This window comes from Hemitrygon akajei, chromosome 11 (assembly GCF_048418815.1).
Source record: "Hemitrygon akajei chromosome 11, sHemAka1.3, whole genome shotgun sequence".
In the NCBI taxonomy this organism is placed as follows: Eukaryota; Metazoa; Chordata; class Chondrichthyes; order Myliobatiformes; family Dasyatidae; genus Hemitrygon; species Hemitrygon akajei.
In genome coordinates, this window is record NC_133134.1 from 78,031,975 (window position 1) to 78,049,069 (window position 17,095).

Here is a 17,095-nt window from a genome sequence, read left to right on the forward strand (position 1 = left end):
GAACCGAAGAAATGTTTTTCTTTTCGTTTTTTTTTCTGCGAAGAGGAACGCTGAACATTTGTGTTATCTTTCAAAGATGAAATTTACTTATCAGTATACCTCATAGTTTGGTGTGTCCTCACATATAGAGAAGATGAGACATTTTTGTCATTCTGGTAATTTTTGTGTGTAGTTTAATCGATTCTATTGCACTTTTTGTTCTACTGTGAATGCCTGTAAGAAAATGAATCTAGGGTGACATATATGTACTTTGATAATAAATTTACTTTAAACTTTAAACCATTTTAAATCTCAAACCAATTGTTACCATATATATGATCTCTGGAAAGCTACCTCACAGGTGAAGTGCAAATTCCACAAGCCTGAATCAATGAAGGATGATCGACAGCTGAGGCAGGACTTAAATGCTATCACCTCAAGCAACGTAGGTGACAACAAGGCCTCACTTCCAGATGAGCGCAATGTCTTCTAAGCTCGATTTAACTGTCAACACGTGGAGGAACCGTCACAAACTCTCAAGGCCCTTGATGATCCTGTGATTTCAGTCTGTGTGGCCGATGTGAGAGAACCCCTCAGGAGTATGAACCCACAGAAAGCATCCGGCCCGGATGGGATACCTGGCAAATACTAAGACCCGTGCTGATCAACTGGCTGGAGTGTTTACTGAGACCTTTAACTTCTCGCTTTGGCAGTCTGAGGTACTCGCCTGCTTTAGGCAGGGTTTAACCTGCTCAACCTGCCTCAATGACATTGTTCAGTAGCACTGACATCCACAGGGATGAAGTGCTTTGAGAGGTTGGTGATAAAACCCATCAGTTCCTGCCTGAGGAGCAACTTGGATCCACTCCAATTTGCCTACCGACACAGCAGGTACCATTTCATTGGCTCCTCACTCAACCCTGGAACATCTGAACAGCAAAGAAGCATACATCAGGATGTTCTTTATTGACGACAGCTCGGCATTTAATACTATCATCCCCTCAAAACTAATCGATAAGCTTTCAAGACCTTGGTCTCAATACCTCCTTATACAATTTGGTCTTCAATTTCCTCACGTGCAGATGCCAGTCATTTCAGATAACAGCATCACCTCCCCGATCTCCCTCAGCACAGGTGCACCACAAGGCTGTGTGCTTTGCCCCCTGCTCTAAATGATTTATATTTATGACAGTGAGGCTAAGCCCAACTCCAATGCCATATTCTAGCTTGCTGATGACACCACAGTCGTTGGCCGAATCAAAGGTGGCGAGAAATCAGCATATCTGATGGAGGGTTGAAAATCTGGCTGAGTGGTGCCAGCAAAATCAAGGAGCTGATTATTGACTTCACGGGGAGGAAACCGCCAGTCCATGAGCCAGTCCTCATCGGGGGATCAGAGGGGAGTGTCAGCAACATTAAATTCTCAGTGCTTTCATTTCAGAGGATTTGTCCTGGGCCCAGGACAGAAATCACAAAAAAAGCACAGCAGTGCCTCTACTTCCTTAGGAGTTTGCAAAGATTCAGCTGACATGTAAAACTCTGACATACTCCTAAAGATGTGTGGTGCAGAATACATTGCAACACAGCCTGGTATGGAAACACCCATACCCTTCACTGGAAAATCATGTAAAAAGTAGTGGATTCGGCCCAGTCCATCCTGGGTAAGGCCCTCCCCACCATTGAACACATCTACACAGAGCATTGTCACAGATAAGTAACATCGAGGACCCCCACCACCTGGAAGGAGGTACAGGAGCCTTAGGACTCAGGAACAGTTACTACCCCTCAACCATCAGGCTCTTGAACCAAAGGGGCTTAACTTCATTCGCCCCATAACTGAACAGTTCCCACAACCTATGGATTCGCTTTCAAGGACTCTTCACCTCATGTTCTCAGTATTTATTGCTTATTTATATATTATTAGTTCTTTTTTCTTTATTTTTGTATTTGCCTAGTTTCTTGTCTTTGCAGTTTGTCATTGATTCTGTAATGGTTATTGGATTTATTGAGTATGCCCACAAGAAAATAAATTTCAAGGCTGTGTATGTACTTTGTTAAATTTACTTGGTTCACAATGTTCAAAAATAGAGCCTGGGGACTAATCCCATATCTCAGTCCTTGGTCCCGTAGGCAACATCTCATCAAAACTCTGCGGATGTTCTTGAGGTATTATGGAGGTTTCTGCCTCCACCTCTTCTTCAGACAGCTAGCTCCCCAGGATGACTACTTTTGTCCTTGAGTCTCTGCCAAAACCTTTATAAATCATCCACACTCCCTAGGACAGGGCGAGGTAGGAGGTCAGGGCAGTGGACAGCACAGCTAACATAGCTGCCGACTCCAGAGACCTCAGTTCACTCCCAGCCTCCGGCGCTGTCTGGATGTGTGTGGAGTTTGCGCTGGTCTTTCTGTCCGAGTGGAATTCCCCCAGGTACTCCGGTCCCCTTCCACATCCTGAAAGATGTGCAGTCAGGGGGTTAACCAGCTGCTGTGAATTGTCCCGAGAGAGTGTGTATGTGCGTGTGTGTGTGAGAGTGAGTGAGTATGTGCGTGTGTGTGTGAGAGTGAGTATGTGCGTGTGTGTGTGAGAGTGAGTGTGTATGTGCGTGTGTGTGTGAGAGTGAGTGTGTATGTGCGTGTGTGTGTGAGAGTGAGTGTGTATGTGTGTGTGTGTGAGTGAGTGTGTATGTGTGTGTGTGTGAGTGAGTGAGTGTGTATGTGCGTGTGTGTGTGTGAGTGAGTGAGTGTGTATGTGCGTGTGTGTGTGTGAGAGAGGGGTAGAATCAGGGGAAGTCGATGGTATTGTGGGGGAGGGGTAAGAAGAGTAAAGAAAATAGGTGGATGGGCTGGACTTAGTGGAACGAATGGTTTGTTTACTGTCAGAATGATACTATAAACATAACGGACAGCACTACCAAGAGAGTTGTTCATGAGTGGGATGGCCTATTGCCCTGTGTTGATTTTCCATGGGCCCTTTTCCTGCAAATCACAATAAACACAAATAAAATTCACTTGGCGTTCAGTGTTCACTGTGTGAAGTCTCGTATAAAAGGGGAAATCAGGACCCGAGAAAGTGTCTTCACCTGTAACACTGACTGTCCATTTGCTTGCCTAGACACTACCTAAGGTGGAGGAGCAACACCTTATATTCCGTCTGGGTAGCCTGCAACCTCTCAAACTTCCTGTAATTGCCCCCCACCCTTCACCATTTCCCATTTGCCTCTCCCACCTTATCTCCGTACCTGCCCATCACCTCCCTCTGTGCTCCTCCCCTTCCCTTTCTCCCAAGGTCTTCTGTCCTCTCCTAACAGATTCTCCCTTCTCCAACCCTGATGTCTTTGACCAATCAACTTTCCAGTTCTGTACCTCACCCCTCCCCTCTCAGTTTCACCTTTCACCCCCCCCACCCTATTCCCCTGGCTTCTCAGCCTTATCTCCAGTTCTGATGAAGGGGTTTGGACCGAAACGTCGACTGTTTACTCGTTTCCATAGACTTTCCCCGCTTGCTGAGTTCCTCCAGCATTTCGTGTGTGTTTATCTGGATTTCCAGATTTTCTCGTGTTTGCACTGCCCGACCTGCTGAGACTCTCCAGGTTTGATTGGAACTCCAGATTTCCAGCATTCAGTCTCCTGCGCCAACACCTACCTTTCCCAAAGTTTTTTAAAACCCTGTTGTACCTGTGTCTACTTCCTCTGATACATCATTCCATATGCCTTCCACCCACTCCTCAGGACCCCCATGCACCCGTACCCTCTAGTTTTAGGCTCCACTACCCTTGGAAAAAGATTATTGACCTCGTCCACACCCCTTGTGATTTTATAAAGCTCTCTGCATCAATCTCTCCCCCTCCCATTCTCTATTTTCAATTCCCCATTCCAGTTCCGCTTTTACCCTTGTCTGCCATCCCCTCCTCCTTTCCTTTCCCTTAGCCCTTTTCCTCTTCCGCCTAGCCCCACTCCCCCACCACCCACTCTCCCCCCTCACCTGCTTCTACTCCTCCAACCCCCTTTTGACTTCTGCCCCCTTCCTGACCCGAAACATTGACAGTTTTGTTCCCTCCGTAGACCCTGGCTGACTTCTCCCAGCACTGTGCATGTTGCTTCTGAACCTCCCAGCCAGTGTTTCTCTCAGAAAATTGAACTCAGTGTGCTGTGTGTTGTGGGGGGGGGGGGGGGGGGGTAGTGGAAGGAGGACAAGCCAGCTGGTGATAGGTGGAATCAGGCAAGGGAGGCGTGTGGGAGGAATGGAGTGGCAGGTGATAGGTGGAATCAGGCAAGGGAGGCGTGTGGGAGGAATGGAGTGGCAGGTGATAGGTGGAATCAGGCAAGGGAGGCGTGTGGGAGGAACGGAGTGGCAGGTGATAGGTGGAATCAGGCAAGGGAGGCGTGTGGGAGGAACGGAGTGGCAGGTGATAGGTGGAATCAGGCAAGGGAGGAATGGAGTGGCAGGTGATAGGTGGAATCAGGCAAGGGAGGCGTGTGGGAGGAACGGAGTGGCAGGTGATAGGTGGAATCAGGCAAGGGAGGCGTGTGGGAGGAACGGAGTGGCAGGTGATAGGTGGAATCAGGCAAGGGAGGCGTGTGGGAGGAATGGAGTGGCAGGTGATAGGTGGAATCAGGCAAGGGAGGCGTGTGGGAGGAACGGAGTGGCAGGTGTTAGGTGGAATCAGGCAAGGGAGGTGTGTGGGAGGAACGGAGTGGCAGGTGATAGGTGGAATCAGGCAAGGGAGGAATGGAATGGCAGGTGATAGGTGGAATCAGGCAAGGGAGGAACGGAGTGGCAGGTGATAGGTGGAATCAGGCAAGGGAGGAACGGAGTGGCAGGTGATAGGTGGAATCAGGCAAGGGAGGAATGGAGTGGCAGGTGATAGGTGGAATCAGGCAAGGGAGGAACGGAGTGGCAGGTGATAGGTGGAATCAGGCAAGGGAGGAATGGAGTGGCAGGTGATAGGTGGAATCAGGCAAGGGAGGCGTGTGGGAGGAACGGAGTGGCAGGTAATAGGTGGAATCAGGCAAGGGAGGAATGGAGTGGCAGGTGATAGGTGGAATCAGGCAAGGGAGGAATGGAGTGGCAGGTGATAGGTGGAATCAGGCAAGGGAGGAACGGAGTGGCAGGTGATAGGTGGAATCAGGCAAGGGAGGAACGGAGTGGCAGGTGATAGGTGGAATCAGGCAAGGGAGGAATGGAGTGGCAGGTGATAGGTGGAATCAGGCAAGGGAGGCGTGTGGGAGGAACGGAGTGGCAGGTGTTAGGTGGAATCAGGCAAGGGAGGTGTGTGGGAGGAACGGAGTGGCAGGTGATAGGTGGAATCAGGCAAGGGAGGAATGGAATGGCAGGTGATAGGTGGAATCAGGCAAGGGAGGAACGGAGTGGCAGGTGATAGGTGGAATCAGGCAAGGGAGGAACGGAGTGGCAGGTGATAGGTGGAATCAGGCAAGGGAGGAATGGAGTGGCAGGTGATAGGTGGAATCAGGCAAGGGAGGAACGGAGTGGCAGGTGATAGGTGGAATCAGGCAAGGGAGGAATGGAGTGGCAGGTGATAGGTGGAATCAGGCAAGGGAGGCGTGTGGGAGGAACGGAGTGGCAGGTGATAGGTGGAATCAGGCAAGGGAGGAATGGAGTGGCAGGTGATAGGTGGAAGAGGTAAGGGGTGAAGAAGGGATCTAACAGGAGGGGACAGTTGACAGGAAGGGAAGGGAGGAAAAGTATCAGAGGGAGGTGGCAGAGAGGTGAGAAGGGAACCAGAAAGGTGGTGAGAGGGAGGAACTATGACAATTTAGAGAAATAAATGTTCATGCCATCAGGTTTGAGGCGAACTCAGGACAGAATATGAGGCGCCGCTCCTCCAGCCAGAGTGTGGCCTCATCAAGGCAGTAGAGGCGGCCATGAGCTGGCATGTCCTAACGGGAATGGGTGGCCACTGGCAGATCCTGCCTTTTGCAGCGGACGGAGTGAAGATGCTGGACAAAGTGGTCCCCAAACTACGTTGGGTCTCACTGATGGACAGGAGCCTGCACCAGATACAAAAGGAGACCCCCAACAGACTGGCAGGTGAAGCGTTGCCTCACGTGGAAGGACGTGCCTATCGTCTTGTCAATTATGTATTGTAATGCCTGCACTGTATGCAGTCCTGCGTAGGTCTGTAGTCTAGTGTAGTTTTTTTGTCCAAGTTGTTTTCACGTAGTTCAGTGTAGTTTTTGTGTTGTTTCATGTAACACCATGGTCCTGAAAAACGTCTCGTTTTTACTGTGTACCGTACCAGCAGTTATGGTCGAAATGACATAGTGACTTGACTTGACTGTTTAGGACCCTGAACGTTCATGTGAGATGAGAACCAAGCAGACATTTTCACTGATGATTCCACAACAGACAGTACACAGGCATTATGGATAATAATAAAAAAAGTGTATTAAAATCAAGTACAGACTGTAATAAACATGCCAGAAAGGTTTACACGATCAATATGCATGAACATGCTACGGATAATGGGGGCTAACAAATTGAAGTATTTCTCTACATACAAGACAGAAATCTGAGCATAACCATTTATCAACAAAACTCAATAAACTGGCAGCACAAGGAGGAAGATGTAACAACATCAGTGTCTGCATCAAAGCCCCAGAGCCATTGGCACCCAGCAGTACACCGCCAAACAGACCACAGGGTAACGAGAGGGGATTGAACTGGCTGCGCAGGTTATAGCAGCATTGAGGTTTCGGAGACAGTCCTCCAGGGTGTCAAGCCTTTCCAGAACTGAGGGGATAAACGGCCTGTCTGGGATTTGTTGATGAGCATGAGACAGCAAGCCACAGGGTGCTTGGAAGTAACTCAGGGAACTTCCCTGCCCAGCATTCAGGAGAAACTGCAAACTGTTCAATACCCAGTCTGCTTTGCCTCCTGGTCAACCAGCGGCCAGTTCCCTCATTCCTCTAAGGAAAGATTGACACAGGGGACCCTGCTAAGGATCCCATCAAGCTGTGGGATAAAGGGGCTTCCGTCTCACAAACACACACAGACACTGCACCTTCAGTAAAGTCTGTGCAAAATACACCTGCTGCCAGCTCAACGCCCTCGCACACACCCCTCCCAAATTAATCAGCGACCCAACATCATGCCCCTCGATCTGGGCGACTGTGGTCACAGCCTTCTCTCGGCACCAAGAGGGTCAAGCATACGCTGGGAAATGTGGCCCGCTAGGGAGACCCGAGACCCCTGGCCACTTTAATAATCTCCCCTCCCTGCCCATGGCCCCTGGCTCTGTTAGCTGTGCACTGTAACATCATGTTACTCTTATAGGGATGGCCTTTCTGGTTACCGGTAATTTCTTCCCCTCTCCCTTCCGTCTTTTTCTATTCCCCATTCTGTTTCACAACTCACCCCTTCTCACCTCCCTCTGGTGCCCCTCCTCCTGTAGTCCACTTTCCTCTCCTGATTCCTTCTTCACCCCTTTACCTCTTCTACCTATCACTTCCCAGCTCCTCACTTCATCCTCTGCACCTCCCCCTTCACCTGGTCTCAAGGAGCCACTGCCAGCTTGTACTCCTTCCCCTCCAATCCCGATAAAGGGTTTCAGCCCGATACTTTGGCTGGTTATTCCCCTTCCTGGACGCTGACTGGCCTGCCGAGCTCCTCCAGCATTCTGTGTGTGTGTTACTCTGGATTTCCAGCCTCTGCAGAATCTCGTGTGTTTATGTTAGGGAGGGTTTCACAGTTTTCCCATGAGGACTATTTGAAAATTATTTTAAATCTCTCCTATGTGCATCTTCCTTTGGCACTGGTGCAGAGGTTGTGGGGGCCCATTTACACCACTTCCAGCATCCCCCCCCCCACCTCCCGATGCTATTCCCCACCCAGAAACTAACCAACTGATCCTGCATGTCACTAGTCAGTGGGAGGAAATGCAGCACCCCGGTACCGGGTGGAGAGGAATAGACAGAGGCTTTGGGACTTTCTAAAGCCCAGGTCCAAGGGACAGGGTCACACTGCCCTAGCTCCGCTTGCTCGGACAGTGGATGCTGCCACACCGGATCCAAACAGTGAGAACTTTGTAGGATATAACAACAGGAACTGTTGGCTATGAAGCTTCCGAAGCACGACACGACGAGCAGTGTTTTGGGGTTTATTTCTTCCCCTCCCCTCTCAATTCCAGACCCCCATCCCCCACCAACCAGCCCGTCACAGCAGGAAGACAACACAAGGCTGGAAAACCCAAGAACACAGCCAGAAAGCTATGGAAACATTCAGCAGGTCAGGCAGCGGCTATGGAGGGAGGAATGGAGTTAACGTTGATATCTGCCACCCCTTCTCTTCTCCCCCACCACCACCCAAAACAAAAATCAAGACAATTAACTCTCCCCTTCTGCCCAATCCATCTCCAACTTTGGGTCCCCGCCCCTTTCTCTTCCTTGCTGTACTACAAACCCCCTGCACCACCCCCCGCCCTTCAGAAGCATCACCAGCCTGAAATATGAACTGACTCTGATACTGCAGATGCTGCCCAGCCTGAGCAAGCACACCCACACGTCCAAACTCGTGTGGCAAAAGGTCTTGGAGAAGCCCTGTGGTCAGTGTCAAAGGGCAAGAATTGAAAAGAGGTGCCTACAGTTGACTGTCACCCACCCCTTCTAATCTCTCCACCTCGATCTGCATTGTTCCAAAAGCTCTGATAAACGAAGGGAGATCTCCGTGAAGAATCCTGAAAGGGCATTAAAGGGAGAATCTTGAACACAGCTGACGCGGCGAAAGGGAGAAGGGAGGTGGGGGAAAGTGAAGGGATGTAGTGGGTTAGGAGTTGATTACAACAGTGCAGTCCCCACCAAACTACAGCCAGCAGCCTGCCTGTAAATATTCAGTAAGGAGCAACACCAGGTTCACATTCCAATGGACAAGGGTGGTTCACGATTCCCGTGACCAGAAACAGAACGACGGAATCGCCTGCTGGGTTGGTCAGACTCGAGGGCTACCTGTGCAAACAGTTCCTCCACGAGGGTGAAGTAGAACACAGAGGAAACAATGTCCATAATCCCAGTTTGCAGCCAACACTTCCGAGTACACGAGGCGACAAAGTGCGACGAAGGAGCGGGTGGAGGCGGGGGGGGGGGGGGGGGCGGTGGATTCAGGGAGGAATGTGGATACTTGCTGCTGGTTCCAGGGTGTCGGGTAGGTTAGGGAGGGGGAGGGGGGTTAGATTGCTTCAGCCTCCTTCTTCGGCAGCGGCCTCCTGAACAGCAAGATGTGAGGCTCTGGGGAAGAAGAGAGAGAGGACAGCCATTTTTACACCCAGGGCTGCAGGGGACGACACGGAGGGAGAGGTGGGGAGGGTAGGAAGCCAACAGATCACGTACTCACGCCTCATAGACAATTATAATCCCCATACAGCAAAGGCACCGCAGTGGTGCAGTGGAAGGAGGTCCTGACCCTCACCCACCTGTTGCACATTCTCCCTGTGACCCCCTCCCCACCCCAGGTGTTTCACTTTGCTTGCACGGACCAAAGAGCATACAGAGACGGGGAATAATGAAAGGGGGGAAAATGGGATCCACAGAAATGGCTGAGCTTGACTGACAGAATACTCTCAAAGGGCCTGATTCCTTGCGATCTCAGTCCGACACTGGCTCTACAGAAAGGGTTCAAGCCAACCGCAGTGACTTTTTTTACACGCTGGGGTGTGGCAAGTTACAGGAACTTGGGGGTGGGAGGGAGGGAAGAGGAAGATATAACGATGGTAGGGGCCTTCCGTCACTGGCACCAGCCCACCCAGAATCAAGTGCCTATAAAAAGTATTCACCACCCTCAGAGGTTTTCATTTTTATTGTTTTACTACAGTAAACCACAGTGGATTTAACTTGGCTTTTTTTTTTAAAACACTAACCTATAGTAAATGCCAAAGGTGCATCTACTAAATACTGACTCGAAGGAGGTGAGTAATTATGCAATCAATGATTTTGTATTTTATATTTGTAATTAATTTAGATCACTTTGTAGAGATCTGCTTTCACTTTGACACAAAAGAGTCTTTTTCTGTTGATCTGTATCCAAAAAAAAGCCAAATTACATCCAGTGGTTCAAATTTGTAAAACAATAAAACATGAGAACTTCCAAGGGGGTGAATACTTTTTATACGCACTGAATACAGGAAGGTGCCAGAAAAGGGTCGGTAACATCAGGAAGCATCCCTCCACCCTGTTCGTGGACTGTTTGTCCCACTCCCACCAGTGAAACTACGTAGCATCTGTGCCAGGACCACCAGACTCAAAACCAGTTACTTCCCCCAAGCAGTAAAGCTGATCAACACCCCCCACCACTTCTCAATCACTTCCTGTCAGTCAGACACCCCCATGCCTAGCGTCACTTTGTGGACATATGTGTATAAGCTATCTTATGCATTTATACTGATTGTTTTTATTATCACCTTGTTCCTTTTTGTGTGCTCCATCAGATCCGGGGATAACAATTATTTTGATCTCCCTCACACTTGTGAACTGGAAATGGCATTGAAAAATCTGGAGTTGCTCTCAAGGGGCTGAAGGGTGTTTCTTTGCTGCAATGCTCTAAGGAAGAGGAACAGTGCGTAACGGTGGTGGGGGCGTGTGGAAGGGTGGGAGGGGCAGTTTAATAGCCGGAGTGAGTGAGTGAGTGGTGGTCACCTGGCTCGTGGATCATGTAGTGTATCCAACCCGGGCTCTGCTGGACACCGAGGTTCCTCCACTCCGTCTCCGACATCAGGTGGGACTTCGGCACCAGCTTTGCGATCTTCTTTGGCAGCATGACGTGGCTGGGGAGGGGAGAAAGCCAGTTTCGTTACTCGTCTCCTGGTAGAGACAGCCAATTGGAAGACAACTAAGTCAACCTCAATGGGGGAAGAGTGCTCCAAGTAGATGCAAGCCAACAAAAGATGTGATTTCTCATCCATGTCTTCTTCACCTCTGCCCACAACCAAAGGAAAATTCCCCAGGCAGGGTAGGCACTGCCCAAGAGAGCAGCTTTATTTGTCAAATGTTATATGGAAATAAATCGATTGAGCCAACACAGTCCCAGATGTGCTGGGGGCAGCCCCCAAGGACCACACTACTTCCAGTGACAACATATTACACCCACAACTTTGGGGAGATCCCACCTCATTCCCCTGAACTCCAGCCAGTACAGTCACAGGCAACTCAATCTCTCCTCATAGACTGACCCCTCTTTTCCAGAATTAGCCTGGTGAACCTTCTCTGCACCGGCTCCAAAGCCAGCCAGGCACAGGGAATTGGCAGGAAGCTTCGAATCAACAATCATGTTGTGCATCAGACTGCACGGAATCCAAACAAGCTGGGGTGGAGAGAGACGTGTTAAAATTGGAAAGTGCACTTTGTATAGATTAACCAGAAGCTTTCACCATTCAAGTTTCCCATCCAGATCATGAAGGTATAATCTATAATTTTAAAAAAGGCCCATGACTGGTCTACCACACTCCTCACCTCCTCTGTGGCAGCTCCCCATCGCCTGAAACACCCTGACCTCTCAGAACCAGAATTCATATAACTGGCAGATGTTGTTATGTTTGTTTTTTCATAACAGCAGTACGTGAGACATATATAGATTAAATAAATAGTGAGGTAGTGTACGTGGGTTCATGGTCCACTCAGAAACTCGATGGCGGACGAGAACAAGCTGATACTAAAATGTTAAGTGTACGCCTTCGGGCTCTGTGCCTGAAAAGCAGGCAAGTCCTGGGTGATCAGGCTCCTCAGTAATGGATGCCATCTTTTTGAGGCATTGCTGCTTGAAGGTGTGCTCGATGGTGGGGAGGCTAGTGCCCGTGATGGAGCTGGTGGAGATAGTTACCTACTTCCTCACTGACCCACCTCACACACCCGTGTTCAATGGCTGCCCAACTCTTCCCTGGTGGAAGCATTTACCTGCCACGTCGTTTATGGTATGATTTTTCCCCTGTTGCACTGCCAATCATCTGCTCATGATGAACATTGTGTAGTAGCTGTTGAGGTCCACACACAAGCCAGGGCAGTACGATTTGGAGAGTAAGCTGTTGCCCGTGCAGCAGGCTCCCCTCTCCACACAGCTGATGAGTCTAAAAGAACAGCCGAGTTTGGCACCAGCAGCATCACAGAAGTTGCCGGTCAACGTTGAACTCAGAGATTTTTGCTCAGGGTTTATTCCCGAAGCCTAGCCAATGAGTGGGTACAGTCGCAAGGCAGCAGAGGTTTGAGATCAGAGTTTTCCTTCTCCTAGATGAGCTGCCAACCACAACTCATGAGAGTGATATGCCCAAAGCGACCGGTTTTACGGCACCAGTGACCCCTTCTGTCAGAAGTGGTTCGGCTGGGCTTAGTAGCCAAGTCACAAGTGAATTCCAGGAGTGTCAGAGACTGTATGAGACAGACATTACGACAAACTTAAGCAACCAAGTTTATTTCCAAATCAAATGAAGAAGCATTCTAAAATGACGATGATGATGGTGCGAACAGAATCATCTGCAGCTTAATGTGAAAAAGACTAAGAAGCTGGTGGTGGACCTGAGGAGGGCCAAGGCACCAGTGACCCCTGTTTCCATCCAAGGGGTCAGTGTGGACATGGTGGAGGATTACAAATACCTGGGGACACAAATTGACAATAAACTGGACTGGTCAAAGAACACTGAGCCTGTCTACAAGAAGGGTCAGAGCCATCTCTATTTCCTGAAGAGACGGAGTTCCTTTAACATCTGCCGGATGATGCTGAGGATGTTCTACGAGTCTGTGGTGGCCAGTGCTATCATGTTTGCTGTTGTGTGCTGGGGAAGCAGGCTGAGGGTAGCAGACACCAACAAACTCATTCGTAAAGCCAGTGATGTTGTGGGGGTGGAACTGGACTCTCTGACAGTGGTGTCTAAAAAGAGGATGCTGTCCAAGTTGCATGCCATCTTGGACAATGTCTCCTATCCACTCCATAACGTACTGGTTAGGCACAGGAGTACATTCAGCCAGAGACTCATTCCACCGAGATGTAACACTGAGCGTCATAGGAAGTCATTCCTGCCTGTGGCCATCAAACTTTACAACTCCTCCCTAGGAGTGTCAAACACCCTGAGCCAATAGGCTGGTCCTGGACTTATTTCCACTTGGAATAACTTACTTATTATTATTTAATTATTTATGGTTTTATATTGCTATATTTATACACTATTCTTGGTTGGTGCAACTGTAACGAAACCCAATTTTCCCTCGGGATCAATAAAGTATGTCTGTCTGTCTGTAAGTGGTATGGGAACTGTAGCTCCCTTAATCGTAGGACTCTGCAGAGAATGGTGCGGACAGCCCAGCGCATCTGTAGATGTGAACTTCCCACTATTCAGGACATTTACAAGGACAGGTGTGTAAAAAGGGCCTGTAGGATCATTGGAGACCCAAGTCACCCCAACCACAAATTGCCCCAGCTGCTGCCATCCGGGAAACGGTACCGCAGCATAAAATCCAGGATCATCAGACTCCGGGACAGCTTCATCCAGCAGGACATCAGACTGATTAACTCGCGCTGATCTGAATGCACTCTATATTACATTGACTGTTCTATTTATTATAAATTACAGTGATTGCTCATTGCACATTTAGATGGAGATGTAATGTAAAGATTTTTACTCCTCATGTATGTGAAGGATGTAAGAAATAACGTCAATTCAATAAGGAAAAGTCAGAGACAGTGTAAAAGCCAAAGAGAGGGCATATAATATGGCAAAAATTAGTGGGAGGGCAGAAGATTGGGAAATCTTCGACAGAAAGCAACTAAAAATACCCATAAAGCTGAAATATGAAGGTAAGTTGGCCAACAATATAAAAGAGAATACAATTTTTTTTTCAGATATGCAGAGAAAAAGAACGACGAGTGTGGATATCCAACCACTCAGAAATGACACTGGAGAAGCAGTAATAGGGGACAAAGAATGCGACAGTGTCAGGGGGATGAAGTGAGTGTTGTTGCTATAACTAAGGTGGTGTTTGGGAAGCTGAAACGTCTGAAGGTCGATAAGTCATCCAGACCAGATGGATGACACACCAGGGTTCTGAAAGAGGTAGCTGAAGAGATTTTGGGGGCATTCGTAATGATATTTCAAGAATCACTAGATTCTGGAATGGTTCCTGAGGACTGGAAAATTACAAATGTCACTCCACACTTTAAGAAGGGAGGGTGGCAGAAGAAAGGAAATTAGTCAGTCTGACTTTAGCAGCTGGAAAGATGTTGGAGTCGATTGTTAAGGATGAGGTTTGGGGTTATTTGAAGGCACAGGATAACAAAGGCCACAGTCAGTCAGAATAATTTCCTTAAGGGGAAATCTTGCCTGACAAATCTGAGAACTCAGAGTAAATAACAGGCACGATAGATAAAAGAGAGACAGTGTTTATTTGGCTCTTCAGAAGTCCACATGAGGCTGCTTAACAAGAGACCACGGGAAAGGTTGTAGCGTGGATAGAAGATTAGCTGACGGGTAGGAGGGAAAGATTGGGATTAAAAAGGGCCTTTTTTTGGCTGCCAGTAATTAGCGGTGTAACCGCTGGGGTCAGTGCTAGGACCGCTTCTTTTCACGTTATATGTCAGTGATTTGGATGAAGGGGTTGACGTCTTTGTGACCAAATTTGTAGATGCTACAAAGATAGCTGGAGGGGCAGGTAGTGTTGGGGAAGCAGGGTGTCTGCGATAGGTCTGATATTGGGAAAATGGGCAAAGAAGAGGCCGTTGTAAGGAATTGCACAGTCATACACTTCGGCAAAAGGAATAAAGGTGTGGCCTAAATGGGGAGAAGACTCAAAAATGCGAGGTGCAGAGGGACTTGGGAGTCCTCGTGCAGGAATTCCTGAAGGCTAACTTGCAGGTCAATTCAGTGGTAAAGAAGGCAAATGCAATTTTAGCATCCGTTTCCAGAGAATACAAAAGCGAGGATGTAATGCTGAGGCTTTATAAGGTATCGGTCAAATAGCTTTGGAGAACTGTGAGTAGTTTTGGGCCCCTTGTCGAAGAAAAGATGAACAGGCATTGGAGAGAAAGTTCAGGAGAATCTCAGGAATGAAAGAGTTAACAGATTAACTCTTTGTTAATTTGTTTGATTAACTTCTGTATTTTTTGGAGTTTCTAAGAATGAGGGGGGATCTCATTGCCTGGACAGAGCAGACAAGGAGAGGCTGTTTCCTATAGTGGGGGAATCTAGGATTAGAGGACACAGCCTCAGAATTGAGGTAAATCATTCAGAACAGAGATGAGGAAATCTTTCTTTATCCAGAGGGTGCTGGATCTGTGGAAATGTGCCAAACCATTGGCTATATTTAAGGCACAGGTTGACAGGTTTTTGACTAGTCAGGGCATCAAAGCTCATGGGGACAAGGCAGGAAAATGGGATATTAAATCAGCGATGATGGGAGTTGCACAGCAGACACAATGGGCTGAATGAGCTAACTGTGCCACTATTTCTTATGGTCTTAATTCAAATCAACTGCTCATATAATATGGAAATAATAATTTTATTTTTCCACACAAGTACCCAAATGTAGAATTTAGCTAACAATTCTTTCAGGCAAAACTTCACATGAAACTCAAATTAACACAGCTGAAATTCTTGTACAGCCATTCAACTATCTGACAATACACAAAACATCAAACCCAGTGGCCAATTCCAAACACAATTTGGTCAGCCAAAGACAGGCAAATTTGTACAGATATACCACGGGGGGGGGGCACTCTGACTGGTTTCATTTGGTATGAATGTCCAATGCACAGGACTGGGGAAAGCTGCAGGCTTCGGTAGCTCCATCACAGTCACAAGCCACCCCGGCACTGAAGTCATCTTCAAAACACCATGCCTTCAAGGAGGCAGCATTCAGCATCCAGGACACACCCTCTTCTCATTACTACACCAGGGAAGAGATACAGGAGCCCAAGACCCACATTTTAAGAACAGCTTCTCTTCCTTCTGAATGGTCCATGAACACTAACTTCCTACTTTGCTCTCTTTTTGCTCTACTTATTTACTTCTCTTACTGCAACTTTTTAAAAAATGTACTGTACAGCTGCCGCCAAACAATAAACTTCATGATATACTGTGACAATAATCCTGATTCTGATAAGGCTGCAGAGACCACATCGTTCATCTGAAGCAGAGCTTCGCAGCTCGATGTCCAACCACGTCACCGTTTACACCCTCAAGAGGTCAGACACGAAACTCAATGCCTCAAGTCTGCGCAGCCTACCCTCAGAGCAGCGCAAGTAGATTTTGCATTCAAATCCTTCCGGAAATTTAACAAGCTGGACGTTGAGCAACAACCTGCCGGAGTTAACAAATAATGGGGGGGGGGGGGGGAGAGAAGGGAGGAGGAGAGGGGACACCCTCAAAATGAGCAAGCTCCGCAACAAGGGGGTAGAGGAAGGATGTTCTATCCGGGACATTGGTCATCCCAAGAACAAGCGAACGCCAACACACATTTTTGTCATAGAGGAAACGAATTGAAATAAGACCCAACCTCCCAGAAAACAATGCGCCCCAGAAACCGCTCTATGAAAGCAGTGGCTTCCGGTGTAAGACCGGAAGTTGGCGAGTTTACTGGTGGTCGCTCGGATTACCGCGCCGCCGGGCGGGTGAAGGGCCTGGATCAGAAAGCAATCGGCCAGTCGGATAGGTTAGGTCGGGGTCCCCGACTGCGGCACGCTCACCGGTACTCGTACTCGCCGTCGTTGTAACGGTCCGAGTAATAGATCTCGCTGCGATCCATCCCTTCCAGCAGCCCCGCGATCTGTCTCAGCCCCGGCGTTACCAAACAAGCGCGCGCTCTCTCCTCATTGGCCCGCGACCCGTCAGCTGACCTGGCCGCTTGCCCGTTCCCATTGGCTCATCGGCGCCTCCGCGAGGTGGACCCGCCCTCCTCCCATTCCCATTGGCTTCCCGAAGGCAAGGCGGGTTGACTGGCGGCGCACATCCATTGGTCAAACACTGGCCAGTTGACCGCGTTGACCTTTTGCTTCTCGTCCACCCCCCCCGCCCTTCCATTTCCATTGGTCGGATGGTTTTAATTCCCCGCCCACATATCCGCCTCTGCACGTTGCCAAGGCAGCGACTCCTGTCGGTCTGGAGTCGCATCATTGAGCCCGCCAGCTCCA

The 17,095-nt window shown here is 48.8% G+C and overlaps 1 protein-coding gene across 1 annotated transcript; it reads right to left on the bottom strand.

Annotated features, from left to right (window-relative positions):
* Positions 1 to 6,360: 6,360 nt before the first annotated feature.
* Positions 6,361 to 16,798, bottom strand: LOC140735740 (cyclin-dependent kinases regulatory subunit 1-like). The gene is made up of 3 exons (XM_073061181.1): positions 16,652 to 16,798; positions 10,624 to 10,751; positions 6,361 to 9,219 (listed from the first exon to the last, which is right to left on the bottom strand). The coding sequence occupies exons 1-3, from the start codon at positions 16,708 to 16,710 to the stop codon at positions 9,161 to 9,163; spliced, it is 246 nt and encodes an 81-aa protein (XP_072917282.1). The 5' UTR covers positions 16,711 to 16,798; the 3' UTR covers positions 6,361 to 9,160.
* Between the last annotated feature and the right edge of the window lie 297 nt (positions 16,799 to 17,095).